The 26,873-nt window shown below is 45.3% G+C and overlaps 1 protein-coding gene across 1 annotated transcript in view; it reads right to left on the reverse strand.

Moving 5' to 3' along the window:
• Positions 1 to 26,873, reverse strand: part of LOC103176617 (semaphorin-3F) — a 121,984-nt gene that overhangs the window by 8,307 nt on the left and 86,804 nt on the right. Inside the window, 9 exon segments of the mRNA XM_007890267.2 lie at positions 394 to 482; positions 1,194 to 1,416; positions 2,468 to 2,478; positions 2,481 to 2,611; positions 3,829 to 3,898; positions 14,033 to 14,147; positions 15,398 to 15,534; positions 24,074 to 24,193; positions 26,425 to 26,518. Coding sequence (XP_007888458.2) covers positions 394 to 482; positions 1,194 to 1,416; positions 2,468 to 2,478; positions 2,481 to 2,611; positions 3,829 to 3,898; positions 14,033 to 14,147; positions 15,398 to 15,534; positions 24,074 to 24,193; positions 26,425 to 26,518 — 990 coding nt within the window.

Consider the following 26,873-nt stretch of genomic DNA (forward strand, 5'->3'; position numbering starts at 1 on the left):
CTCTCTTATCTCTTCTCGCCACTTCACCCCTGCCCCCAACAAAACCAACAAAAAGCCACTTGCAGGGTTTACTATTTAAAAGTGTCCTGATAATAAGACTGCAGTATGAAGGTTAGCGATCAGTTCATGTAACAGGATTAGCCGATATAATGGGATTATTTTAGCTGCGTGTCGATTATTGCTAAGCATTGCTATAAAGTGTGTTCAGATTTCACATTGATTTCAAAGGCTCATGGCAGCAAATGTAAAAGGTCATTTACACAGAAATACCATTCTCTCTCTTTCAGACTGTGTCAACCTTACTGTGAGGCAGCACCCACCCAGTATACTGTGTGACACAGCCACTGGCTATACCGTGTGACAAACTCACCCTATGCTGTGTGACACACTCACCTTGAACACCTCAACCTCCTCCAGGATGAGTTCCTCTCTTTCCATCTCGTCCTTTGGCAGCACAATGACCTTCTGCACAGTTCCCCGATCTGAATGAGAAAGAGAAGAGGCAAGTCAAACATGGTGCCCAGGGTTTGCCAAGAGAGACCGCCCGGTCTGTCGATTACACTCTGCAAAGTCCTGTACATAATCCCATATCAACCGGTCCGACTCACATCCCCGGTCAGGCCTTCAGCTTCTCTGCCCCCACCCTTTGGAACCCCAATCTCACAGTCCCATTGCCTCGCTCCCTTCCTTGCCTCCTTCAAGGCACTGTTCAAGACCCATCTCTTCGACTGAGCCTTTGGCCAAGCTTCCTACCCTCCACCCTCCCTCATCCCCCCTCCTCCCCGACTGTCCAGCGCTTTGGGACGTATTCCCAACATGAAAGGTGCTGTACAAATGTGATTTTGTATTGTATTGTTACAAGACAGCGATATGAGACTATGGAGGAGGAAACAAGCATCAGAGATGCATTTCACCTCCTGACTCTATCCATGTTTCGGAAGATGTGGCACCGAACATAGTGACGGACCATTATCTGCCATGAAACGATGGCGCTCACACACACACCGATCTTCTGGACGTCTAAATACAGTTAAACACTTTTACTGAATACAGTTAAGCACTTCTAAATACAATTACCATCAATTTTCCACGTGTCTCAGTTGTTGGTCAGTGCACTGTAGGAAATAAAATGAGAGTAACAGGACTTTGTACAAGCAGACGGACAGAGTGGTGCAGTGTGACTGTGAATTTACCTGTTCCCAGAAACAACACTTCGTATCTGCCGTCGGCTGCATCCACCTGGTCCACAGTGATGGTGGTGAACTCATAATTCACGTTGGTCCTGACCACTAGAGGGCGCTTGTGCACTGGGTAGACAGAGTTGTACATTGTCGGATGGTTCCGCATAAAGTTGATCACTTCGTCGGGGTAATCCTTGGTGGATCTCATTGAGGGAGTGAAGGTGCCCCCAGGACACTGCAGGAGCAAGTTGAAAGCTATCTCAGTCCCATTACAGTCACAACACGTTTCAAGTTCTCAAAGACATTTTTCAATTTAACTCTTCCCGAGGGGTTTGTGTTGTTTAAGGTGAGGTACAGGGTGGAGGGGTAGGGCTGGATCATGTCTTCCCCACCCCCATTAAATGCTCTAATGGTCAGCATTAAAGTGAAGAGCACTGCTTGTTCACTGCCTCAGGAATGTGAACTTCTCAGAGACCATTTCCTACCGCCATTGCCCAGCATTGTCCTCCAGAGGACTCAGGTTCGTGCACTTTCTGAATGGAGCCAACAGTTTAGCACCAATGAGCCATCTGATGTTGTGGATTCACTATCACTGGCATGGACTCCAATTTACGCTCTGCTTGTTTCTTTCAAACAACACGTATTTGGGTAGATTTATTATTATTAATAATAACAATCCCCATAACTCGGGTCCAAATCCCTGACTGTTCAGTGGCTTGGGACATCCTCCCGACACGAAAGGCGCTATACAAATGTAATTTGGTATTATATTGTATTGTATTTGAACCCTGGCAGAGTTGAAGGGCAAACTGACTAATCCTTAAATTTCTCTTAAAGACAAACTTCTGTGCAAATTCTGTGTGCAAATGTTGCTGGCGCATTTGCCTACCAATACATAGCCACTCAGCTTCACAGTGATGTGACAAGGCACTGTACCAAATGCAAGGATTACTATTATTTACCAGATGTAAGGATTATTATTAGATTATTAATCTCATTTTTCTGTGCATGACAATCCTTAATCTGAGCTCACAGCACAGCGTTTCTGAATCACCAGCCACTATGTAGCCTGATAGAATCTTTCAGAATGTTGAAGATTTCAATTGAATTTTCTCTTAACCTTCTATTATGTTGTGGTGAAAAACAAAAGCCCCAATATTTCAAGTCTTCCCTGATAAACCCAAACTCCTGATCCCTGGTCTCACAAGATGCCAATGGGCAATGAACAGCGGCTTTCTGTAAATTTATTCAGACAAGTGATGCAGTGTCAGAGCCGAGGGACTTACTGTGCCAGGTCTGGGTAGGGGATCTTCCCTGTGAACGGCATCCACTGGTAGTTTGGTCCCTCTTTGTGGGCAAAGGGCCCGTTGAAGACAGTACGTATGTCCGTCATTGAATACACACATACAGCAGACCCTTTGAAGACTGACCTGTTGAGAGAGAGAAAGACTCATTGTCAGGAACTGAATGCTTTTATAGCATTTATAACAGAATTAAGCCTCTGCAATATAAAAAGACTTCTCCTGAGCAGCTAGGCCCATTCTAGTGTGTGGGTATTTTATATTAATATATTAACTCAGATTCAGTGTTTATTAAGGTGGCGAATAGCGGTTGTGTTTGGATATCCTGCTCCTGTGACCCAGAGCATTAACCCTGTTCAGAATTAGTGTAATTACAGTGGGAAAAATCCAATATATCCCCGAGCAATAGAGCTAGCTCTTCATAGAAAATCTCTCGCAACAACACTACCAACAACAACTTGCATCTATATAGCGTCCTTCACGCAGGGCAGCATCCTGGAGAGTATACCTTAACTTCAACCTCAGATAGACCACAGTTCCACGACCAGCATCCATTACCAGCTGCTCAAATAATCTGGTGTAAAAGTCGCCCAGTGGTGGTCGAGCAAAGTGACAAACTCACACCCACACACCTTGGCCTTGTAAGAGTGACTCTAAGCTCATCAACTAGTACTTCAGACTGGGGAACCTCACGAACTGAGTGCAATCCCATATTCCAGAGGTGAAGTGCATTCTAACCAGGGCCCTTATCTGCATCCTTTCCTAATGTCCTTATGATAACCCATGTACTTGCTTGATCTTTCCCACTGTTAACCCTGTAAGCCAAAGCCCTCACGGATAGGGTGGTCCTAGCTGGACAAGCAGCTGGACAAACAGCAGGAAAAGCTTGCCAGACAGTACACTCAATGGTAAGCTGTGCGGAGTAAGCTGGTTAAACTACAACAGTTACTTCAACCCTCTGGGGTCCCGAAGCCTTGGCTCTTGCCAACCTGCGCCTAATACTTTCTGGAATTAAGTAAGCAGGATGCGTCCCTCGAGGGAAAGAGAGTGAATTCCATTCCAATAAACATCGTTGCAATGTGTAGGTGGGATGCATGGATTTCTCAGTTTGGTTTGGATACTCTTAAGCATGGGGATGGGTTTCCGTAATGTGTCAGACGCAAAATAAATTCCTCAATCAGACTTTGTTGAACGCAGAGAGGAGAGTGTTCCCAAGCGGACAATCCTGGGCAATGAAAGGTCAAGGTTTATGACCTGTTGTCTTCATTTCCTGTCTGCCTCTGCCTCAGGCTCCAGGTCTATTTACATTGTCTCCCATCCCCTGGACCAAGCCACGTGGCACCTACCCTGAGGACGAGAACACGGCGTAGATAACTGGGTTCTTCACATCTTGTGTCCGCTGAACAAATATGTCCTCTGGAAAGACAGACAGGAAAGAGCATTACTTGTCTTTCAATTCAGAGCAAGGGGCGGAATTAAGATTACATTCTTCGTGATATTTTATAAAGATTTATGAGACAGTCAATGAAATAATCTAAACAATCTGTTGGGCCAGACTGCCTGAGTATTCCCCCCAGGGATAAATATAAATGTAACTTTTCAGTTGGAAACTTTACAAACCTAGAGAATAATGTACTTTATATTATAATCGAATGAAATCATTGTTTGTAGCTCATTGAAACGTGCGGAGTACGAGACAATGGCTTTAAATGCAATTCTGGTGCATTCTGTAGCTTTCACATTTCAGATGGCACCATTTCCACAATTGGGCAGCAGCAACACAGCAGGTCAGCGACAAAGTACCCAAGAGAGGTTAACACACCCTGAAATTTCCACTCCCCACTCCCTCGCTAACTACTCAAAGCTCAATTTGTTATTACAAAGCTCCCACTTGCTTTCTAATCACAGTCCACTTTGATATATAATAATAATCCTTGCATTTGGTATAGCGCCTTGTCACGTCAAGAATTTCTCAAAGTGATTCACAGGATTTACCGTGAAGTGTAGTGACTAGGCATGTTGTGGATGAGTGCAGTCGTCCTATTTGCGCACAGAAATGTCCAGCAAATCAGCTATGGAGAGAGTGACTAATGTGCAACAACAAGACACTTCATAGGAACAGGAGGAGGTCATTCAGTCTATCACACCTGTTTCTCATGGTTTTTGGATCATTGCAGATCTTTTAATCTCATTTCCTGTTTTATGTCCAAACTCCAAATATCCCTCTATCTCCTGTGGAAACATTTCAGCCTGGCTCAGTGGTAGCACTCTCGCTTCTGAGTCAGAAGGTTGTGGGTTCAAGCCCCATGTTGCGACTTGGAATTATGTAGTCTAAGCTGACACTCCAATACAGTGCTGGGGGTGTATTGCATTTTAAGAGGTGCTGTCTTTCAGATGAGACGTTAAACTGAGGTCCCGTCTGCCTGCTCAGATGGACGTTAAAGATCCCATGGCACTATTTGAAGAGAAGGGAGTGTCTCCTGATGTCCTGGCCAACGTTATAAAATTGGTCATTCACTCCATGAATGTTTGTGGGACATTTACTGTGTGCAAATTGGCTGCCGTCTTTGCCTACACTGTCGCTACACTTCGCAGTATAAGACTGCGAAAATCCTGCACTTTGAAACATCTCAACGACATGATGAAGTACTGTTTCAAATGCAAGGATTATTATTATTATTGTTATTATAAGTGAGGAATTGTAGTCCCTCAGGCAGTGTAGCAATCTGTCAGCGCTGCCTCCTCTTTAATGTCAGGTCTTTGGAAATAAACAGGCTGGAAAGAAACTGTGTCAGTTTGCCAGTGGGTGCTGGTAAGGCCACAATGTTCAGTTAGAAGACCCGTCGTGAAATGCTAAAGCTGGGAGCAGTGATGGTGTCACTAGTGTTTAGCAAGCGTTAGGAGAGCGTTTGCGATGACAGAAGTTCAGACAGAGAGTTCAAAGAACATGTCAACACATTACTGGGACCAAAAACATTCAATTAGCAAACTCCTTTTCCCCCATTTTTCCCCAAGTCTACATTTCATCATCTAGGCTGCTTATCGTTAGACAGAATGTCCTCAGAGCGCTACAGTGAGCAACCCATACTGTAATGACCAGAGAATGTTCTGGAACAGTTTTACCATAGAATAACAGAACGCTATGTTGACATAATTGTCTCTTTATCGTTTATCAAGCCCCCTGGGAACCACAAATTGATCAAAAATACAGGGAAAGCTGTTGATAGATTTATAGATTTTACACTAATATTTCTCTTTTTTTAAACTTTGCATAAATACACAGTGGACCTGGAAGAAGTGGCCTGTTAGAGCAGCCTCTGTGCACACAATACAATAACAACAGATTGATTTTGTACAGCACCTCGGGAGGATGACAAGGTGCTGGACAGTTGAGAGTTTGGACCTGTGCTGGGGGGTGAATTTGGGAAGCGTGGAGGGGCCAAGGGGGTTGGTGGTCGGAAGATGACCGAAAACACAGTCAAAGAGGAGGGCCTTGAAGGAGGCAAGGAAAGGGGCGACGGAATGATGGGATGGAGTTCCACAGGGTGGGGGCCGAAAGGCTTTAGGCCCGATTGCCAATGGTGGAGTGCGTAGGGCAAGGGAACGTGAAGCAGGCCGGTGCCCGCTGAATGGAGGAAGCGGGCGGATTGGTAGGGTTTTAGAAATGGCAACCCCTGTATCCATACATTACAAGTCCTGTATGCTCACAGTATAAAGCGAACCAGAAATGCAGACAGTAGGTTCCTTCAGTGTTTGAGAACCCTGCAGTTCAATGACCTACTTACTATTGTATCACAGTGAAGGCAGATCCGGTGTCTTTCCTTAAATATCCTAAAACATTATCAGGAAATTATTGCTGTTTCCTTATTCCTCTGGGAACTCAGCACAGCGCTGCCAAAGCACCACATCCATCTTGTTTTCCCGCAGTGTACAGGCCACGGATCCGGGAACACACTGAGTAACAACAATCGTCCTCATGGAACATCATGGGACTGTATGCGTAGGACATGCGTACGATCTGAGATAATTGCGTTTACACGGCGTTAACAATGTCATAGCTTGACGGCAAGCCAGGGAGCAAGGTGCAGTCGAAGCGGAAAGTCACTTCAATGTGAATTTGAAGACGGACAAAGAGAGGGCACAGCGGAGGGACTGAGGCAGGGAGTTCCAGAGGGTCGGGGCATAGTGGCTGAGGACACCGATCAATGCACTGTTGTCCCGTTTCCTGTGTCAACCTGGTGCAGTGTTAGCACTTCGCCTCTGAGTCTGAAGGTTGTGGGTTCAAGACGCACATCTGGATTTGGAATCACAAGGTCTAAGATGACACGCCAATGCAGTGTTGGGGGTTTTTGCGTTGCCTTCCTTTCGAATGAGATGGTGAACGTTAAAGGTCCCACGGCACTATTTGAAAAGAGAAGGGAGTTTCTCTCTCCCGGTGTCCTGACCAACAATCTCCAAATAAAATTGGCCGCTGGTTGTTTGCGGGACATTGCTGTGCCCAAATTGGCTGCCTGTGTTTTTTACCCCCAATATTCGCAGTCACTCCACTTTACAGTATAATTTGTGAAATGCTTATTATTATTAAGAAACGATGGCATCATACCAACATGGCTTCTTTGCAGAAGCAGAACCATAGGTTCGACATTATACACAACAATCAAAGCAGTGACAGGTCTGAGCCCGAGCTGCCTGGCATATTATCCCACGATCCAAACTTTCAGCAGTGAATGCTGAGAACAGTGAAATGAATATAATCAGGGGCAGGAATCACACAGCGGCTCATTTGTGAGCTGAAAGAGTAAAAAAAAAGACCAGTTTGTGCTTCGAGAAGGAGTTCCAGCAGCAGTTTATTGAATCATAATTAATTTTTCAATTCCTGAAATTTGAGATGTGTTCACTTGTGTTTTTGGTAAAGGCATCTCTTTGAGCTGCTGGTGTATTACGTTCCCTCGCAACATCTCGCAAAATCAAAACCATTTGTTTTTCTTTGGGGCTCCGAGCCATCACAGCGGCCAAAGAAATCCCCAATTCTTCTGAAGGAAACAATTTGGTCCGGTACTGAATGCTGGGGTGAGGCATAATGACGAAGGGAAATAGATGATTGATATTGAAAATAGGGGGTTGTTTTTAATCAACTGTTGTGAAGGTTATTTGCACAGGTGCTGTTATGCCCCTCGATCGACAGCTTCCCATGATCTTTAGCCTAAGATAATCATCACTGCTATAACCACAACACCGCGAGTAATGGCTTTCTTTCTGGTGCGATGAATAAACATTCCAATTTTTAAAAATTGTAATAAAACGACCAGCTTATTAAAACAAAACCTCCTTTTCCTCTATTTTGTCGCCGTTATTCTTCTCTTTTTCTGTGGTATCTCTGACCCTGACCTACAACCCTCCAAATAAAATTGATTGTTCACTTCACGGCTGCATGTGGGACGTCGCTGTGCGCACGATGTTGCCTTGGGGCAAATTGGTCACCGCATTCTGCGTGTAAAACGCACAGTCACAAAACTTTACAGTAAATCTGGACGTGAAAGATGTTAAATGAAATGGAAGGATTATTTTTAATTTTTAACTTGCACAGTTTTCCCCTGGGGAGGTGGTGGTGGACAGATGGAGGCTGCCAGGTTTGTCAAGGCTGATTTTCCATCGATAGTTCAGACAGGAGTGGAATAGGGCTTTAGTTAAACCAATCCTGGTAATTAGATCCAAACCGGCATGACACCATCCCATTCGGTCCCTGAGCATTCGATTTCAATGGATCAAATTACTTCCCATCAACTCCCCCTGGATAGAATTCCTGAGGACCAAACCACTTCTCATTCCACTCTCATTGTGAAGAATTGCTGTAGTACAAAGCTTTTCCCGGCCTGGCGTTCCAGTAGAACAGGCACCCATTGTACAAAATCCTTCATCCAAGCATAACACTTGGAAATAAATTGCTTCAATGGAAAAAATTCACCAATTATCTTGTCTGAATGCCGACCGTGCTGTTTGGCATCAATCTGGCTCTGAGTAACACTCTGAGTCAGAAGGTTGTAAGTTCAAGCCCCCACTTTGAGCTCGCAGTCTAGGCTGATTCTCCAGTGCGGTGGTGGGAGGGGGGAGCGCAGCATTGTTGGAGGTGCCGGACTACGTTAAACTGAGGTACTATTGGCTTGCTCAGGGGGATGTTAAAGATCCCATGGCAAAAACAGAAGAGCATTTCTCCTGGTGTTTCTGGCTGATCTGATCATTCTCTTCATGGCTGTTTACAAATTGGCTTCTGCATCCGCTACAAAATACACAGACACTACACTTTACAGTAAATCTTGTAAAGTGTTTTGACACTCCCTGGTGGATAAGGTGTTTTTTCAAATGCAATTATTATTATTATTACTTATTCAATACTCAATCAAACATCATCACCTTCTTTGTAGAGCGATTCCAGTCTAGAAGGTGAATTGCTTTTTAGCAAAACAATGGCAGCACTGTCATTCCTCTCTAGACCAACTGGTAGATGGAATGTAATAATAATAATCCTTTCATTTGATATAGCGCTTTATCACGTTGTTGAGACATCACAAAGTGCTTCACAGAATATACTGTAAAGTGGAGTGACTGTGTGTTTGTGGCAGCCAATATCCCACAAACAGTCATGGATTGAATGACCAAATAGTTTTTTGGAGGGGCGAGGGATTATTATCCCTGGAAAGCGATCCGTCAATCGACTAACAACCGGGTTCCTACTTACTGCTAGGTAAACAGAGCCGTGTGGAGTAAGGAAACTTGGCTAAAGTTTCGCCCTGCCTGGGAATCAAACTTCTCGTTTCTGAGGCGAGCCATAAACCACTACACTACAGGACTCCATCCGAAGGACAATAATCTGCAATTTGGTTAAGTTTGTTGAATTTTGGAATCAAGTGAACCTTTCTTGGCAAAATTGTTCATTGGGACCCAATCTTATAATGATCCCATTGATTTGCACTTAACAAGTCAAGCGCTCATTCACCTTTGGCACGATGGAGAAACATGTACAGACACAATGTATAAAGCAACAAGACAAATTTTTGCTAGGTTTAAGCTAGCCAAAACAAGAATTATTTTGCTCAATAATAATAATTGGTGAAAAATGCACTTAGCTTAACTCTTTGGCTGATCGCTATCTTCCATTATGCATTTAATCAAAACTTATTCAACTGTAGCTCAGTGGTTAGAACACTCGCCTCGCAGGCGAGAGACCTGAGTTTGATTCTTGGCAGGGCGAAACTTTGGGCAAGTTTCCTTACTCCACACGCCTCTGTTTACCTAACAGTAAGTAGGAACCCGGTTGTTAGTCGATTGGCGGTTGGCTTTTCCGAGGGTAATAAACCCTTCAAAAAATAATAATGATAATTTAGTCACTTAATCCACGACTGTTTGTGGGACACATGCACACACGCGCGCACACACACACACACACGAGATTATTATTCGTGTCATGATGAGTATTTGTTGAAATGTGCAATTAAAAGATTTTGGGGGATACCAGCCACAGCACGTTCTCCCAATAGCAGGAATGATGTGGCAGCCGGCCCAGCCCGGCCCGAGTTACAGCGAGAAATGATGAAACATCAGCCACGACTGCCCCTGACACCAGAGGAATGCTCCGCTCCTTGGTAGTTGATGAGCTCCAGCAGAAAGTCACAATTTGCACGACAATTTGTGCTAGAATAATATCAGTGTCTCAACGGGAGAGAAATGCAAGACAGTAACTGTGTAACTGCACTGAGGAGATGGAAAAAAGACAGGGTCTAGAAAGATTATTTCCTCTCTTAAATCAGCACTTTGTACGCTTGCCAGAGAGCATGCCAGTAGGATTGCCGGGGGAGCGCTCAGTGTTTCAATATGCACCACCTGTCTATTCAGCCACGTTGAATGAGCGATGGGCACAGTATTTCCATTGCTGGGATTTGGAGTGCAACGTCGTGTTCATCATCAGGACCAGAGTTTGTCACACCAGCACCGCACTGGAACTGACATCGCAGCATTAATACCAGGGGAGCAGCCCAGACACCCACACGTGCACTAGGCTGGGAGCCTGAGCCCTGTTTGTGCAAAAAGTCACAGCAAATTTACCTTCAGACACACCAAGGGAACAGAGCGAGAATGTCAAGTGCTTTGAGCCGTCCTCCTGGTGTGAAGGGGGCTATATAAATGTAAATGTATGGCATAATAAGAGAACGGGCTTAGCAAAGAGCAATTTCAGGACACTCACCGGGAAACATTTCTTTACATAAGAATAATAATCCTGACATTTGATATTGTGTCTTATCACGTCTTTGAGAAGTTTCAAAGCGATTCGCAGAATATACTGCAAAATGAATTGACTGTATATTTTGTGGGCGAAACATGGCAGCCAATTGTGCACAGCAGCGTCCCACAAACAGTCATGGATTGAGTGATCACATATTTTTTTTGAAGGGATTATTACCCCAGGAAAAGCGATCCACCAATTGACTAACAACCAGGTTCCTACTTACTGCTTGGTGAACAGAGGCGTGTGGAGTAAGGAAACTTGCCTAAGGTTTTGCCCTGTCGGGGATTGCACCAAGATCCTCTCACTTGTAAGGCGAGTGCTCTAACCACTAAGCTACATAGAAGGGAAATAACCAATGACACTGGTTAAATGGTTGAGGCCAGAACACTGGAGTCATTTAACAACAACGGCTTACATTTATACAGAGCGGATAGCATCTTGGGCTATGGGGAGATGTCTCCTCTTATCAGAAGGTGTCGTGAGGTATTAGAAGACATCTCAGGATATTGGAAGACATATTGGGAGACATGGAGGGAGATACAAAAAGACCCTTAGGGTATACTCAGTAACTCACAAACAGAGTAACCGGATCTGTTTAATCACACCAAAGTTTAAGCTGTCTCGCTCTTTAGATACTGATCGTCTTTGCTCTTCAGTAATAACTTTTTATAGTTTTATATTTTCAACATTTTGTGTTACATCTTTTTATTAGTCCCTGCTCTTCACAAATCCCACCTAGTTACAATCTCAGACATAGCCGGCACTGTTTTTGGTTCCCTCATTAATAGTTAAACATGAAAAAAAAACTCCTCGCTAGAACACACGAGAGCTCGCTTTCCGTCCAGATCCCAAATGGAAATCTTCCAGTGTGAAGCTCTGGCTGTCTCACAGCTGGAGGTCGGGATGATCTAATGTCACAATGGCCCATTTGGCTCACTGACAGACAATTAGCACACACCATGTGCTTAACATGTTACTACAACTAAATTGGGAACTGTCAGATGCTGAGATACTTTGAACGTGAAACAGCTGTGGCCAAAATCACTGGACGGGTGTGAACTCTGCTCAGTCGAGACAATACCATCCCTTCTCAATAACAAAATAGTTATCCATCGTTATGTTTGACTGACAACTTGTCAATGTGAAGTGTCCCAAGAATAAGACCTGTGGCCTTCTGCTTTCAGTATGGATTGGTCTTTTATGGATGATGGGCTTGGCAATGTCAGAATTGAGTTAATCTTGTGTGGGGGGCTTGTTAGTCTGGTTCCTGAGCAAACCCAGAGCATGATTCCACTATTACATCTGCCCCTCCCCAGAAGAACCTTGTACCCTGAGGACCCTCAAGTGTTTCAACAGCTCATTGCTGCCCCCCAATGGCAAACGTACAGTACTACCACAATACAAATGACCACCAAAAGAAATAGTCAGTAACATCTTCATGATGGTAAAGAAACTTTGGAGCATTAAGCAAGAGAAGTTCTAAGGAAAAAGGTGGCTTCTTCCAACAGCATCAATCTGTTGGTGAAAAACTATTTGTTCCAATGTCCAATATGGGGTCTGCACTAACACCTGGTCTCTAAACAACTGGGGACTTATAATAATAATCCTCGTATTTGATGTAGTGCCTTTTTCACGAAATTCAGATGTCTCAAAGCGCTTCACAGGATTTACTGTAAAGTGTTAGTCACTGTATATTTTGTAGGCGAATGGAAGGAGCCAAAGGTGTCGAGGATTGTGGGGAGAACAATCCGTGGGGAACCATCAAAGAAACGAAAGCCAGGGCCATCAATGGGGAATACTCTTCCCACTCTGCAGGGACTGATGGCTCGAGGCTCAGGGATGTAATGCATTCTGTGGGCTAATGAGGAAACTATGCTGCAGACACTTCACTGGGATTACGTGTATTTGTTGAACTAATACTTTCCAAAATCACTTGTGTTTTTTTTAAATAAATATTCCTGTGGGGGGAAATTCATTACAGCTAGGTACAATTAACATGTCGTTTATTTAATACAATGTGATCTTTATTTCACCTCAAATCCTATAAGCTCCAACACACAGCCGGCTCCTGATTTAGTATCGAGTGCTACGGGGTGCGATAATCACCAGCAGCAACTTCAGACACTGTGCAGACTGTGGTGCTGATTGGATGAAAGAGACTGTGAGACTGGGAGCTCGATAGGTGGGGAGAGAGAGATCTCGCCAGTGAGTGGGGGCTTGTACCATGCCTACCTCCACCACATAAATAAAATCAAATGCCTCCTGTCAGCAGGACTCCTAATGAGATTCTTCAATATAGGCCTGCGATCTCAAAGTAAGGTGGAATCTCTGGTGGGGCTGGCAGCTCCCCTCAAGCCATCAGAAGGCCAGTGTACGTGTCAATCCTGAACCCTGTAGAACTTGGCACCCTGCCCAGATAAACTAATGATTTTTTTTTAACAAGCAAGCAGCATACCAAAAACCATATCCGCTCACTAAATGCTCCTCGGGGTATGTACGGCAAGATAGGTTTCCAAAAAAACAAGGAAACGTTGCTGATTTTGCAGAAGCACACGGCGAAGTTCCTCAGTCTTAGCCACTTGGAAATCATCTGCTGTCGAGGTGGAGGGGGTGTGCCTATGGCCTTCAGCGTTCCCCAGAGGCAGGGGGTGTAATAATAGTAATCCTCGCATTTGCTAATAATAATAATCTTTGCATTTGATACAGCATCTTATCACGCCTTCGAGACGTCTCAAAGAGCTTCACAGGATAAACTGTAAACTGAATTGACTGTATATTTTGTGTACATAAGGCGTAAGGTAGTGTCTTACCATGTTGGAAGGACGTCTCAAAGTGCTTCACAGGATTTACTGTGGAATGGAGTGACCGCGTATTTGTAGGCAGGCGCGACAGCATAATCATACACAGCAATTTCCCACAAACAGCCATGAAACCATTGACCAATTTTATTTGGGGGATTGTTGGCCAAGACACCAGGAGAAACTCTCTTCATTGCAGTGAGCATGTGTACATATTATTAGCAGTGACACCTTGATGTAGTCTGACACTATATTCGCAGTGAGCACCTCTACACAGTCTGATATTAGCAGTGACACCTCGATACTGATATTAATTATGAAAAACAATTGTAAACATAGATGTATATTAATTGACTTGGGCACATCAAGCCGAGGGTGGGAGTGCTGGGACTGGATTGAGAATGTTGGAAATTCCAAGAGAGAATTAGCTGGAATTGATTAACAAGGAGTTATTTAGTAATAATTACTCACGGAGTTCATCAAAGTGTGTCTCTATTCCATCAGGACCTGGCACTGAGCAGATGAGGCGAGCTTTCAAGAATGTGCTCCATTTATTCACTAGACAGCAGTGACCTCCATCATCATTCTGTAAAATACAGGGAGTCAGATACAACAAACAAGATACCACTCGTTTGTCTGGGTATCGGGTTGTAGGTTCAAGCCCCGTAATCGAGTTGTTGGTAAAATGATATGACTATAACACAACAACAACAACAAGATTCCATTTATAGAGCGCCTTTCACGTTGGGAGGACGTCCCAAAGCGCTGGATAGTTGGGCCAGGACCCGAGCAGGGGGGAAATGGTCAGGGTGAGGGGAGGGAAGGGAGGGAGCGAGGAGGGGGTAGAGAGTCGAGAGGTACGGTCAAGGTCTTGAGACCGGCCTTGAAGGAGGAAAGGGAGGAAGCGGCGAAGGCACTGGGGGATGGAGTTCCAGAGCCTAGGGGCTGAGAGGCTGAAGGCCCGGCCACCGATGGTAGGGCAGTTGGGGCGGGTGATGTGGAGCAGACCGGAGCCAGAGGAATGGAGGGTACGGGCAGGTAGATAGGGGGATAGTAGGTCGGAGATGTAGGAGGGAGCGAGGCCGTGAATGGCCTTGTAGGTGAGGATGAGGATCTTGAATTCGATCCTCTGGAGGATGGGGAACCAGTGGAGGCGAGCGAGGGTGGGAGTGATGTGGTCCCGAAGCCTGGTGCGGGACAGTACACGAGCTGCAGAGTTCTGAATGACCTGCAGCTTGTGGAGGGAGGTGCTGGGAAGGCCGGCGAGGATAGAGTTCCCATAGTCCAGCCTTGAGGTGATAAAGGCATGGACCAGAGTTTCAGCAAGGCGTTGAGGGCGAGAGCGCTAGACATTACGTTTAAAAAGGTGGAGAAAAAAATAAAAGATCTCAGTAAATAAATTGACCTGCCCTTTTCTCATCTCCCTGTAGGTTACTCCATTCTCACTGGTCACAACAAGAACAACTTGAATTTACATAGCGCCCTTTGCCCAGGGCAGAATCTCTGAGTACTTAACAGTGTCGGAGTCTGACGCCAAACCGGGGGGAGGTAAATAAGAGAGGTTCTGCTGAAGAAGGCCCTTCAACCCGGTTGATCTCATCCCAAATACCCACTCTATTACTTTACCATCACAGCACTGAGTTGTTCCTTAAATGAGTCCAATGCCCTGGTGTCTATGACCCTTCTTGTTCCACGAGTTCATTACACCTGAATCAGGAAGTGATCAGGGCACTGGGATCAGAGGGAAGTGAGGAGAGAGTCTGTTTGGCTCTGGTTGTGTGGTTAGCACTGGGGTGGTGTAATTCGGAGAGAGCAGTGACTGACGCGCCTACATACCAGGCAGATTCTCCCGATTCGGGAGTAGACGGCCGAGCTGCCGCTGTCACTCGCTTTTTCACGGAAGAAAAAGTAAAGTTTGTCGTCGTTTCGCTCGCTGCTGTCGGGAATCAGTTGGGCGTGAATGAACTCTGGGTCTGAAACAAGAAGAGTGAGGAGACAGGCTGTGAGCACAGGCATGTGGACAGAATATGTATCTTGTCTTCTCTCCTTCAACTGAGGAATGGTTCTATACACTCTAGGAGGCTTCCCTCCCAACCAAGAGGCATCAAGGCCAGTTGTACTTTTTTGCCACAACAACAACAAATTGGATTTATAAAGTGCCTTTCATTTCAGGAGGACGTCCCAAGGTGCCACATCTGAGACTCATGACTCATCTTCTCAGAATAAAACGGCTTAGTTACCTGGGGAGAATTTACGTTACTGTAAAAGCAAAGTGTAACTCACACCCTCCACCAACCAGTCAGCTTCAATCCTTTAGGACACCACTAGGTGTCCCAGACACATCGCTGACCACTCAGCTGATCCAAAGTTTAAGTGAAGCCACTTGATGAGATAAGACCTTTAACACACACACACATACCAAAGCCTGAATCAAATCCTCCCCAAATAAATCAAGTAAATCAAGAAATGCTAGGAAAGATTGGAGCTCTGCGAGCATTTAAGCCAAAGCATTAATATATCAATGGATGAAAAAGGCTAATTATACTTTGGAAGGACACAATAGCATAGGAACTGACTGCCTCTTAAATAACTTACGACAGGACGTGTAGACCACTTAACATTCTGATTGCACTTGCCACTCTGAACCGTGCTTTATTGTTATAATGGGGGAGAGGGAAGAATTTTGCACTAAACCTGGCTTCGTAAATCACCAGGGAATGAGAGCAAGTACGTGATGCAGAACTACAGCTGAAAATTCTGGAAAGTGTGTAGGAGCCATTCTGAGAGTGACGCATGTAGAGAATAACTAGTCACTAATCCTGACAAACACACTGCTGTGAGCCATGCTGTTATTACAATGGAGGGAAGAGGCTTCAAAATCACACGCATCATTTCAGGAAGAGCAGGGAGGAGCCTTGAGTCCACTGGATTTAGGATTTTATTTCAGTCCGAAAATAATATTTACCGGCACTGACATGGGAATGTAGCAGATACAATGACACTGAATCCTGTGTGATCAGAGATGGGGATAAGTGATGATTGTTAGATCCCAGTGCTTCACAAGTTCCCTATTATCAAGTGTTGTGACTATAAATAGCAAAATATAATGATTCTTACATCATATGGTACAGTGCCTTTCATGTCAGGAGGGTGTCTCAAAACTCTTTGCAGGATTTATTAGCAAAGTGTAGTGACTGTGTGTTTTGTATTTGTCATGTAGGCAAACATTGCAGCCATGGGAGTTAAACAACAAATTCATATGGACTTGTATTTACGCAGGATAGTATCTTGGAGCGCTGCAAGATGCTAGGGAGGAAATGGGTGGAGGGTTGAATGCACCAGAGGGCTGGTGGACCCAGGCTCTTGCCCAAGATACATAGTATGTCCTGGTCTCAGACAGGAAGGAGTTGATGTGAGGCGGGTTACACAAGGCCTCTGACAAAGGCCTGGCGAGCACTTCCTCAGCTGGATTCCTGAGTTATTGCCTGAGATCTGGGGGGTGGGGATAAGGGGCCAAAGACAGATGGAAAAGAAAATAGTCCAAAACTATATATTTTTTCATGGAACAATTTTTTCTTTTGAAGTTTTTGAAGTCCTTGGTTGAGGGCATTCTGGCATCTTTTCCAGATGTTTTTGATGTGAGGAGCATTTCTTTGTAATAGAACTCGATGGTAATGGTCCATTGGAACTCACTGTGTAGACTGGGAGCGTGCTCGGGGCTGGGATGTATGTCGCTTTGTGGATTAGATGTGACGCTGAATGAATAGGTGGGATCTCCACAGGCAAGCCAGATTCGGAGCAGCTTATTTTAATAATAAAAATCCTTGCATTTGAATCAGTGTCTTTCACATCGGGAGGGCGTCTCAAAGCACTTTATAGGATTCACAGTTGGTGCAGTGACTGTGTGTTTTCTAGGCGATCAAAAGGAACCTGAGCGTGACTGGACCCTGTGGAATTCAACTCTGATAGTTGCCGCATTCGCCCATGAATGTACAGTCACTAAACTTTACAGTGAATGGTGTGAAGAGCTTTGAGACGTTGATAGTAGTTGCACATGAGTCCTGTAGCTCAGTGGTTAGAGCACTCGCTTTGCAAGCGAGAGACCTGAGTTCAATTCCAGGCAGGGCCAAACCTTGGGCAAGTTTCCTTACTCCACACAGAGCCTAATAATAAACCCTCCAAAACTAAAAACAATAATAAATTGGTCATTTTCAATCTACCACTGTTTGTGGGACATTGCTGTGCGCAATTGGCCGCCGCGTTCGCCCACAAATATATAGTCAATTCACTTGACAGTGTGCTCTGTGAAACGCTTTAGGACGTCCTCCCGACGTGAAAAGCGCTATATCAAATGCAAGGATTATTATTATTATTATGAAGCACTTGATGATGTTTGAACACCCTTCAGAGGCTACAGAAACAAACACTTTTTTTAAAATCATAATAATGTGAGTTCACATAGCACCTTTCACGTAAACATAGAAGAGAGAAGGGAAGCACCCATTTTCAGGAGAGGAAGGGAGAAAAGTGACCGGGAGGAAAGATATTCCACAGGAAGACCGCAATGTGGAGAGGTGGACATCACAAGGCTCATCATAGAAATGAGGAGTTCAAATCATCCTTACATTTCATACATTGCCTATAACGTCAATATACGCAGTCACTAAACTGTACACTAAATCCCATGGTAAAACATTTTGACAGCATTATAAGGCACTATATCAAATGTAAGGATTATCAAACACCTCAAAGCGCCTCATAGGTTATTGTGTAAAGTGTAGTTACTGTGTATTTGTAGGCAAGAGCAGCAGCCCATCTGAGCACATCAAAGGTCCCCAAAACAGCCATGGAGTGAGTGAACAATTTTATCTGGGAGATTGTTGGGCAGGACATCGGAAGAGAGAGAAACTCCCTTCTCTTTTCCAATAGTGCCATGCGATCTTTAACATCCAACAGGCAAGACCTTAGTCCAATATCAGGAAGACCATTTGCCATTGGGCTTCTACTGTCCATCTTTACCCAATTTATTTCTTATAATAATCCGTAAATTTGATTAGTGCCTTTTCACATCATCAAAACATCTCAAAGCACTACACAGTGCTACACACTATTGTAGGCAAACACAGCAGCCAATTTGTGCACAGCAAATTGTAACACTGGGATTATTATTTTGATTGAATTTTCGAGTTCTCATTCTCTGATCTCAGTGGGCAACTCAAACTTATGCATCCGTGCTGTGTGCTGGTACAGCTCACTCGATTCCTTGGCTGCTTCAGCATGAAAGAGAAATTGAAAGGGAATTTAAATGAAGGAACATTTTGTACTTGAGAACAGATTGAGTTCTTTGCAGGGCCCAAAGGGGTAAGAGCTGCTCGCTCTGTCCTTCGAGATTTGGGCTTGAAAAAACATATTCAAAAATACTTCTAGTTTTGTATCAATGGAATCAGGACACACAGAGAGAATGATGGCTTTGCCCACACAACAAAAAATATGTGCTAAACACTGCTGAAATGAAATAAAATGTCTATCTTTTTCCTCAACCGAGGATTCCCATCCACTGTACTAGGCAGGGCACTTCACCATGTCCGTCCTATTTCCCGCAACTCTGCCCTCACCCCTTCCCCCTCTTCCCAGAACCGTGATAGGGTACCCCTAGTCCTCACCTTCCACCCCACCAGCCTCAACTTCCAACAAATAATTCTCCGCCATTTCGGCACCTCCAGCGTGATCCAACCACCAAATGTATCTTTCCCTCCCCTCTCAGCATTCGTCCGTGACTCCCTAGTTTATTCCTACATCACCACCAACACTTGCTCTCCTCCCCATGCCAGCGCAGGAGATGCAATACTTGCCATTTCACCTCCTCCCATACCACTGTCCAGGGCCCCAAACACAGAAAAAAAATACACGTGTTTTTGATTTAGCATTGGAAGGATGTCTCAAAGGGCTTAACAGGATATATCGGCACTGTGTTTGCCTACAAAACACTGTTCTTTACAGTATATTTTGTGAAGCACTTTAAGTCAACCTTTCTTCATATTTTCTATTCTCCTCAAAGCAATTTAGAAAGTTGTGCAGGAGCTCAATAAAGGATGGTAGATAGGGGCGTAGGAGGGAGATGAGCAAAGCTAGAGAGGTAGAGATCTGTAGGAGTAAAAACCCCAGGGATATGGAGGGAGAGGGCCGGTAAAAGGATTGCTCTTAAAAAGAGCCAGTGCAGACACGTGCTGTAAGTTTCTGCAGTTCTAAGCACGGAAAGGGAAAGTGCAAGATTGAGGAATTCATGGAAAGCACGGGGACCAGGTGGCTAAAATCTCACCCAATCATTGAGGAGAAGTTAATGGCATTGGTAGCTTTTTGCATCCAGTGATGAATGAAATATAGATCCACACCATTAGCTTCCAAATGCTCGGGGGGTGAGTTTCACCGTGGAATGCAGAGAGCAAGATGAACAAATTGACCTGTAGGAAGAACCGAGAGGGAGAAAGAAAGAAAGGGAGAAAGAGAATATAGAGACTGGACCAGATAAAGAGACAAAGAGGACTTGAGAGATAAATAATAATAATACAAATCTTTCGTTTGAACAGTTTCATGTCATGAGGACATGTCAAAGTGCTACACGGGGAGTGTAGTGACTTAATTATGTAGGTGAACAGCCTCACCTCAATATGTTTGTAAGATTTATGGATGTAAACACAAAAACAATCAGAAACACAAGAAGCGGCAGTCACAGGGTCAAGGAGGGCAAAAAGAGGGCCCAGAGAGAGAAATACTGATAATTAACACAGAGCAAGGGTGAGAGAGGAAAGAGAGAAGGACGGATTTGTATTATATAGAGGGAAAGAAAAAGGAAGAAAAACAGAAAGTGAGAGAGAAAGACAAAGACAGATAGGAAGAGCATTGCCTAGCGTGTGATGCATTTACCTGACAGCAGTCAACCACTGCTCATTAATCTGTCTGCACTGCATCAATGAGGATTGCAGGCAGTCAGGCACACACAGAACACATAATTAGCCTCCAGTGTAGGTAAGAACAAAGCAAACTCAGAAAAATACCTCTCTAGACTAAACCAATATAAGGTATGACTGTGCTTGCCTGTGTAATTCAGTAAGTCCCTGTGCAGTGGAGAGCGACCACATTACACAGCAAAGGTGATCTGTCACTCAACTCAAAGTCCCCGCAAATCATGGCCTGACAGTGACAAGTTCAGCTCTGCTTTTCCGTTGCTCACTCTTGCATGTGAATCATTGAACAACACAGCTGCAGCTCCTGCAATAGAGCTATCTACTATAAACCCAATTCCTGCAGTGAGAGCACGATTGTTGAACAAGCAGTCATGAACTAAATGTGTCTCACTCCCAGTGGGGAGCTCACGGCAGAGGCTTGGTTCAGGCGTCCAAAATATAAACACATTGCTTAGTCAGTAGAGGTGGGTTTGGTAGGTGGGGGGAGTGGGGTGAGGGGGGAGAATCCAAACTCAAGTAAATCCCGTAAGTTGCTTGGAGCCAAGGGGTACCTGCAATGCAGGAGCAACTGGTTCCCGCCTCAAAATCAGAAACTTCATCGCAAGCTATTTAGCTGGTTAAGACGCCAGCAGTTACCCCAACGTGCACTCTGGGGTCTCCAAGCCTTGGCTCTTGCCAACCTGCAACTAATACTTTCTGGAATTAGGTAAGCAGGATGCGTCCCTCCAGAGAGAGTCATTCACAAAAACAATCACTACATCTGACAGTAATTCAAGGCAATTGGAGTCCTGTAGCTCAGTGGTTGAGCACTCGCTTTGCAAGCTAGAGACCTGAGTTCAATTCCAGGCAGGGCGAAACCTTGGGCAAGTTTCCTTATTCCACACAGAGCCTAATAATAATCCCTCCAAAACCAAAAACAATAATAAATTGGTCATTTTCAATCCACGACTGTTTGTGGGACATTGCTGTGCGCAATTGGCTGCCGCGTTCGCCCACAAATATACAGTCAATTCACTTTACAGTGTGTTCTGTGAAGCGCTTTGGGACGTCCTCCCGACGTGAAAAGCGCTATATCAAATGCAAGGATTATTATTATTATTATTATTATAATTTGGTTTGATATAACTCTACAAAATTGTAAGTTCTCTCTTGCTCATTGTTCACACATGAATCGCTCTGTCCTGGCAGCATGTATCATAAGACGCTGCTTCATGTCATTGTGTTCAGTGAGTAAGCCACAGCTGGGTGGATAAGGTATAATATATATGTGTTCGTTCCATTACAGGAGCTACTTAACTGGTTTAAGAGATTTCACTTTTAAGTGCTAACCATGAATACTCAGGCAGCGAGACTGGAGACTGGTGTTACAGTCACCCTGGCAGCTCCAGAAACCTCTGTATTTATACAGTTGTTGAGAGCCAGCTGACGCCAGTTGCTAGATTCTCCATCAATGTTGGTATCAAGACTACACAGCAAACCTGGAGTCTGGGGAGGCAACTGGAGGCAGTGGAGGGGGAAACGCCTGTCCATTTCAGGCAGGTGATTAACATTAACATGAACTGGTCCAGTGACCAGGCGACTGTCTCCGTTACTCACATAACTGGAATTCAAGCTCGACCACCTGTGCCCTCACAGGAACAGGTTCCCTCCCCAGCATCTCCCCAACTCCGTGATCTCCTCCTCTTACCGCTCCCCCCTACCCCCAATCACCTCTACAACCGCTCACCCCCATCCCCACAACACCATCTCTCTCTTTCAATCCTCTTTCAATCCTACTTGAACACGAACCTCTTTAACCACGCCTGCACACCTCCCTCTTCCCCTCCTTTGCTCAGTGTCTGACTCTGTCTTTATGAAGCTCCGAGATGTTACCCTATATGAAGGCTGCTGTTTAAATGCTGTTGCCGTGATGTTGATAAAGGACTGATCTAGTGAGGCTGCCGAGGAAGCAGACTGCACACAGTAAAGGGACCAGTGAACCTGTGGCCTATCAGGTTGGGGAGAGGATGATGCTGACAGTGTACATTGTTTGTGGCTGGGAGTATTAGTGGACGTTGCTGTCTGTAATCTGCAGCTTGTGATTTTGTCTGGAGTCTGTCACACAATCTGTCCACGTCAGACTGATGGGAGTCGCCCTCGAGAGGGAAACTAATCCTCTGCTGTGAGTTTGAGTGGCAGGAGAACATCCCACTGCCCAAGCCCCTCAATGTGCTTCCTACATTAATAATCCGGAGTAAGGAATCAGTATTCAACAATGTGATATATAAAAAAAACGGGAAGACAGAGCCGGGTACCTGAAAACATTGTGTAGAATAAAGAGGAACATTGGACACTTATACACACACAGAATAACATATGACAAGGCACGCAGTCACACCAGTTTACAGTACAAGAGTCTGGTTTGGGGGGAGTGGGGAGGAGGAGGTGACCATAAGCACAGTCAAAGAGGAAGCTCTTGAGGCGTGATCTGCGAAAAGGGGAAGGAGAAGGCAAGGTGGAGGGATTGAGAGAGAGAGTTTCATGGTTTTGGAGGTAGTGACCGAAAGCACGGCCGCCGATGATGGAGCGGAGGGGATGAGAGACAAGCAGGAGGCCAGAGCCAGCTAAGCAGAGGTGGGTGGTGGTGGAGTGGGGAGTAAACAGGTCGGAGAAGTCGGGAGTTGCCAGGGTACGAGAATACGGAGTTTAGAGCAGACATCTCTACAGCACTTTGATTCAGTGTAAAGTGTAATGACTTGGTGAACAGATCTCATTTTCTTCTGGCTTTGAAGGGTTAGGGCACAGATTGTAATTAGAGGGCTAATCAGCTACACTTCATCCAGAGTGAACAGATTGTTTTTACAACGAGAAAGGTGCTGAAAGATGGCGATAAGCCCACCATTCCCATCTGGGGATCAGCCTCTCTCCAGCCACTGGCATAATCCAGCAGCCAAACTCCCTGGGAATCCTAATCAAATAATTGGTGATTAGTCAGATTGTTAGTGACACACTGATAGAGTGGCAAAAATGACAAACTAAATACCCCAACTTCACCTGATTGAACCCACAGCTACTCTGTACAGTTACAAAGCAAGTAGCCCTCAATTACCCTGTGAAACAACATGCTGCTCTGCACTGTGAAATGACCTCCATTCAGTCAAGCAACAATTGCAATGCTTAATAATGAATTTTGATATTTTCAGACTTTAATTAGATATATCGGCACTTGCCCTTTCTTGTGTACAAGCTAGGTTTTGTTTCTATCCTTCGGATTCTTGGCTCCCACCACAGGGGCCTATGTTGATGCCAAGTGTGCAGAAGCACTGTCTTCACTCCTGACCACCAAGAACTCATAATACAAAGCTGGTGTAACTGTGACAGGTTTCCAAGTGTGTCAGACGCCCAGCTGACCGTAGTGATGGATTTCTGCATGTCAGACATCCTGCTGATCACGGTGATGGGTTTCTGCGTGTGTCAGATACCCGGCTGATCACGGTGACAGGTTTCCATGTCTCAGATCACGGTGATGGGTCAAACCCCGGCTGACTAACACCAAACAGACACTCACCGTTCAGCCAGCGTGAGTTGTACTGGTCGGTCCTCATGGCGGTCTGCGGTCCCATGGTTCGGAAGATAGCGGCATCGGTTCCCATGAAATCAATGTAGACGCCAGCATAGAGTTCCCTGTCTGCAGGAAAGGAATATTTCACTGAGAAACGGCACATTAACACATCATATTATGATGACCTCAGCAGCCCACTTGCAAGCCCTACGATGAAACTGACGCTTAGATAATAAATAAGAATACCATTCATCACCGGGACTCACAGCTTGGCTCAGTAGGTCGCACTCGTCTCTGAATCAGGTGGTGGGTTCAAGCCCTGCATCAGTCGAGGCTGATGCTGCAATGACGTGCTGTGGGGAACACTACATTGTTGGAGATGCCATCCTTCGATTTAGACATTAAATGAGATCCTGTCAAGGTGGACATTAAACATCCCATTGGCAATATTCAGAAGGAGAAGGGTGTTTCTCCCGATGTCCTGGATGACAATCCCCACAAAATAAAAAAAAGGTCACTCACTTCATGGCTGTTCATGGGGGACATTGCTGCATACAAACTGGCTGCTGAGATCGCCTACAAAATACAGCGCTGCACCTCGCAGTCAAATCTTGTGAAGCGATTTGAGACACCTCAACATGATAAGGCGCTGTACCAAATGCAAGGATTATATTATTATTACAGTACAGCCGTCTCTTTAATACCCGATCGGCACCTTGGGATGTCCTTCCGACGTGAAAGGCGCTACATAAATGCAGTTTTGCTTCTGTTGTTGTTGATCAGCCTGTGTAAAATCACGTGTTTTTTTTTCTTGTCCGTAGTTAGCTTTAATTTCTTCTGTTGTTTTCCTCCCTGATTGACCATACGGGCTGAGCTGAGCGTACAAGGGAACGTTGTATCCAATTACTGCACATCCAACAAAGCAACATAAGGAAGGCAGCACATTACAGGCTGCACGGAGCTGATCACACTGCTGTCACACCTCTGGGACCTGTCTCTGATGCAGTGTAGAATGTTGTCACCTCTGCCTGGGAGGAAATGCTCGTTGGACATCCTGAACAGACAGTGAGCCCATAGCTCCAACACGATCCTTACCGACTACCAAATGTCACTCAGATATCAGGCAATAACAGTGAGATAAAGCTCACAGCCAAGTTTCACAACAATAATAATCCTTGCATTTGATATAACGTCTTATCACGTTGTTGGAATGTCTCAATGCACTTCACAGGATTGCGTGTAGCTGGGTCCCACAAGCAGCCTTGAAGTGAACGCCCATTTTTTTATCTGGGGGTAATTGACAGCCCCAGGCCCTTTACCTCTTTGAAATAGTGCCAGATCTTTAATGTCTGCCTGAACAGGGCACTGATGGAACGTCGGTTGAACGCCTCATTCGAACCACAGCACTTCCAACAATGCACTGGGTTGTCAGCCATAGACACGGTCGCTCATCACATCCCATAGGACAGCAGGTCCATTCTAGGGCTTTGTCTTGGCAGTTCAGGGACATGACAACACATGGAAGTATCAAGGCTGTTGGCCAAAAGGTGGACAAGCTATTCAAACATCAACAGTGCCTTGGATTACTGGAGACCTGTTTCCTGTCTGCCTTTGTCTCCTCAGAGCCAGTCTAGGTTCAGGACAATAGATTTTATCTCGCTGCTTCCCAAAGAGGATGATTGTGGCTGTACTGCTCAAAACGGTGACATTATTGAGGAACCTTCGGCTAAGAGGTAAGCGAGCAAGGGGAGTGTAGGTTACAGAGGCTAGAGATACATACAACCAAACCGTGAATGTTTCTGAGAGGATAAGGAATGAGAAAATGGACATTTCGCCCAATATCTCAAAGGGCAACCAACTCAATTAGCAGCACGTCTTATGAAACGGACTGACATTTCAAGGGACATTAAAATGTCTCAAAACAGCCTGTGATAGACATCTGTAAGCTGGTGGTTAAGACAGGTTAGGAATTCTAAGCAGGAGTCTAAGAGCACATCTGGAAAGGCAATCTTTCCATGCAAATTCCAGTCCACATTCCAGGTGTTCATTGGCGAGCAGAATCTAATGACGGGCAATGGTACAGGATGAGTTAATGCGATGTCTTTGAGCACACACTGACACGCTCACCATTATAATGGCATTGTTTGGGCTAACATTACAGGACTTTGGGCTTGAATCAGCCACTGACAGTGATCTGTATTGGAAGTCACTTTAACTGGCCCTTTGGCAACAGTTATTTACAGCAGGATAACATCCAGTCACTTGACTTGTTCCCACCCGCTGCTTCCCTTCCCACCCCCCACTCCAGACCCATCAATCCAACTGATAGGGTTAAGAACGAGTAGTAAGGCACTCACTAATTAATGATGACACGCTGTTAAGCTTGGGGTCGTAGGAACATTTGCCTTTCCCCGATTCAACCTTTCCTGGCTCCAGGTGGAAGATATAGTCCTGTGTGTGAGAGAGTGAGAGGGGAAGAGAGTGAGGGGGAGAGAGGGGGGGGGGTGGCGGAGAGAGAGGGGGAGGGAGAGAGTGAGGAGGAGAGTGAGGAGGAGAGAGAGAGTGAGGGGGAGAGAGATGAGGGGGTTGAGAGAGTGAGGGGGAGAGAAAAGGGAGGGGGAGAGAAAAGGGGGGGGGAGAGAGAATGAAGGGGGCAGGGGGAGAGTTAGGGGGGTGGGAGAGTGAGGGGGGTGGGAGATTGAGGGGGGTGGGAGAGTGAAGGGGGAGGGAGAGTGAGAGGGGAGAGAGTGTGAGTGGGGGAAAAAGAGTGAGGGGGACGGTGGAGAGAGAAAGGAGAGGGAGAGAC

The sequence above is a fragment of the Callorhinchus milii genome, unplaced genomic scaffold (genome assembly GCF_018977255.1).
Source record: "Callorhinchus milii isolate IMCB2004 unplaced genomic scaffold, IMCB_Cmil_1.0 Scaffold12, whole genome shotgun sequence".
NCBI classification, from domain to species: domain Eukaryota; kingdom Metazoa; phylum Chordata; class Chondrichthyes; order Chimaeriformes; family Callorhinchidae; genus Callorhinchus; species Callorhinchus milii.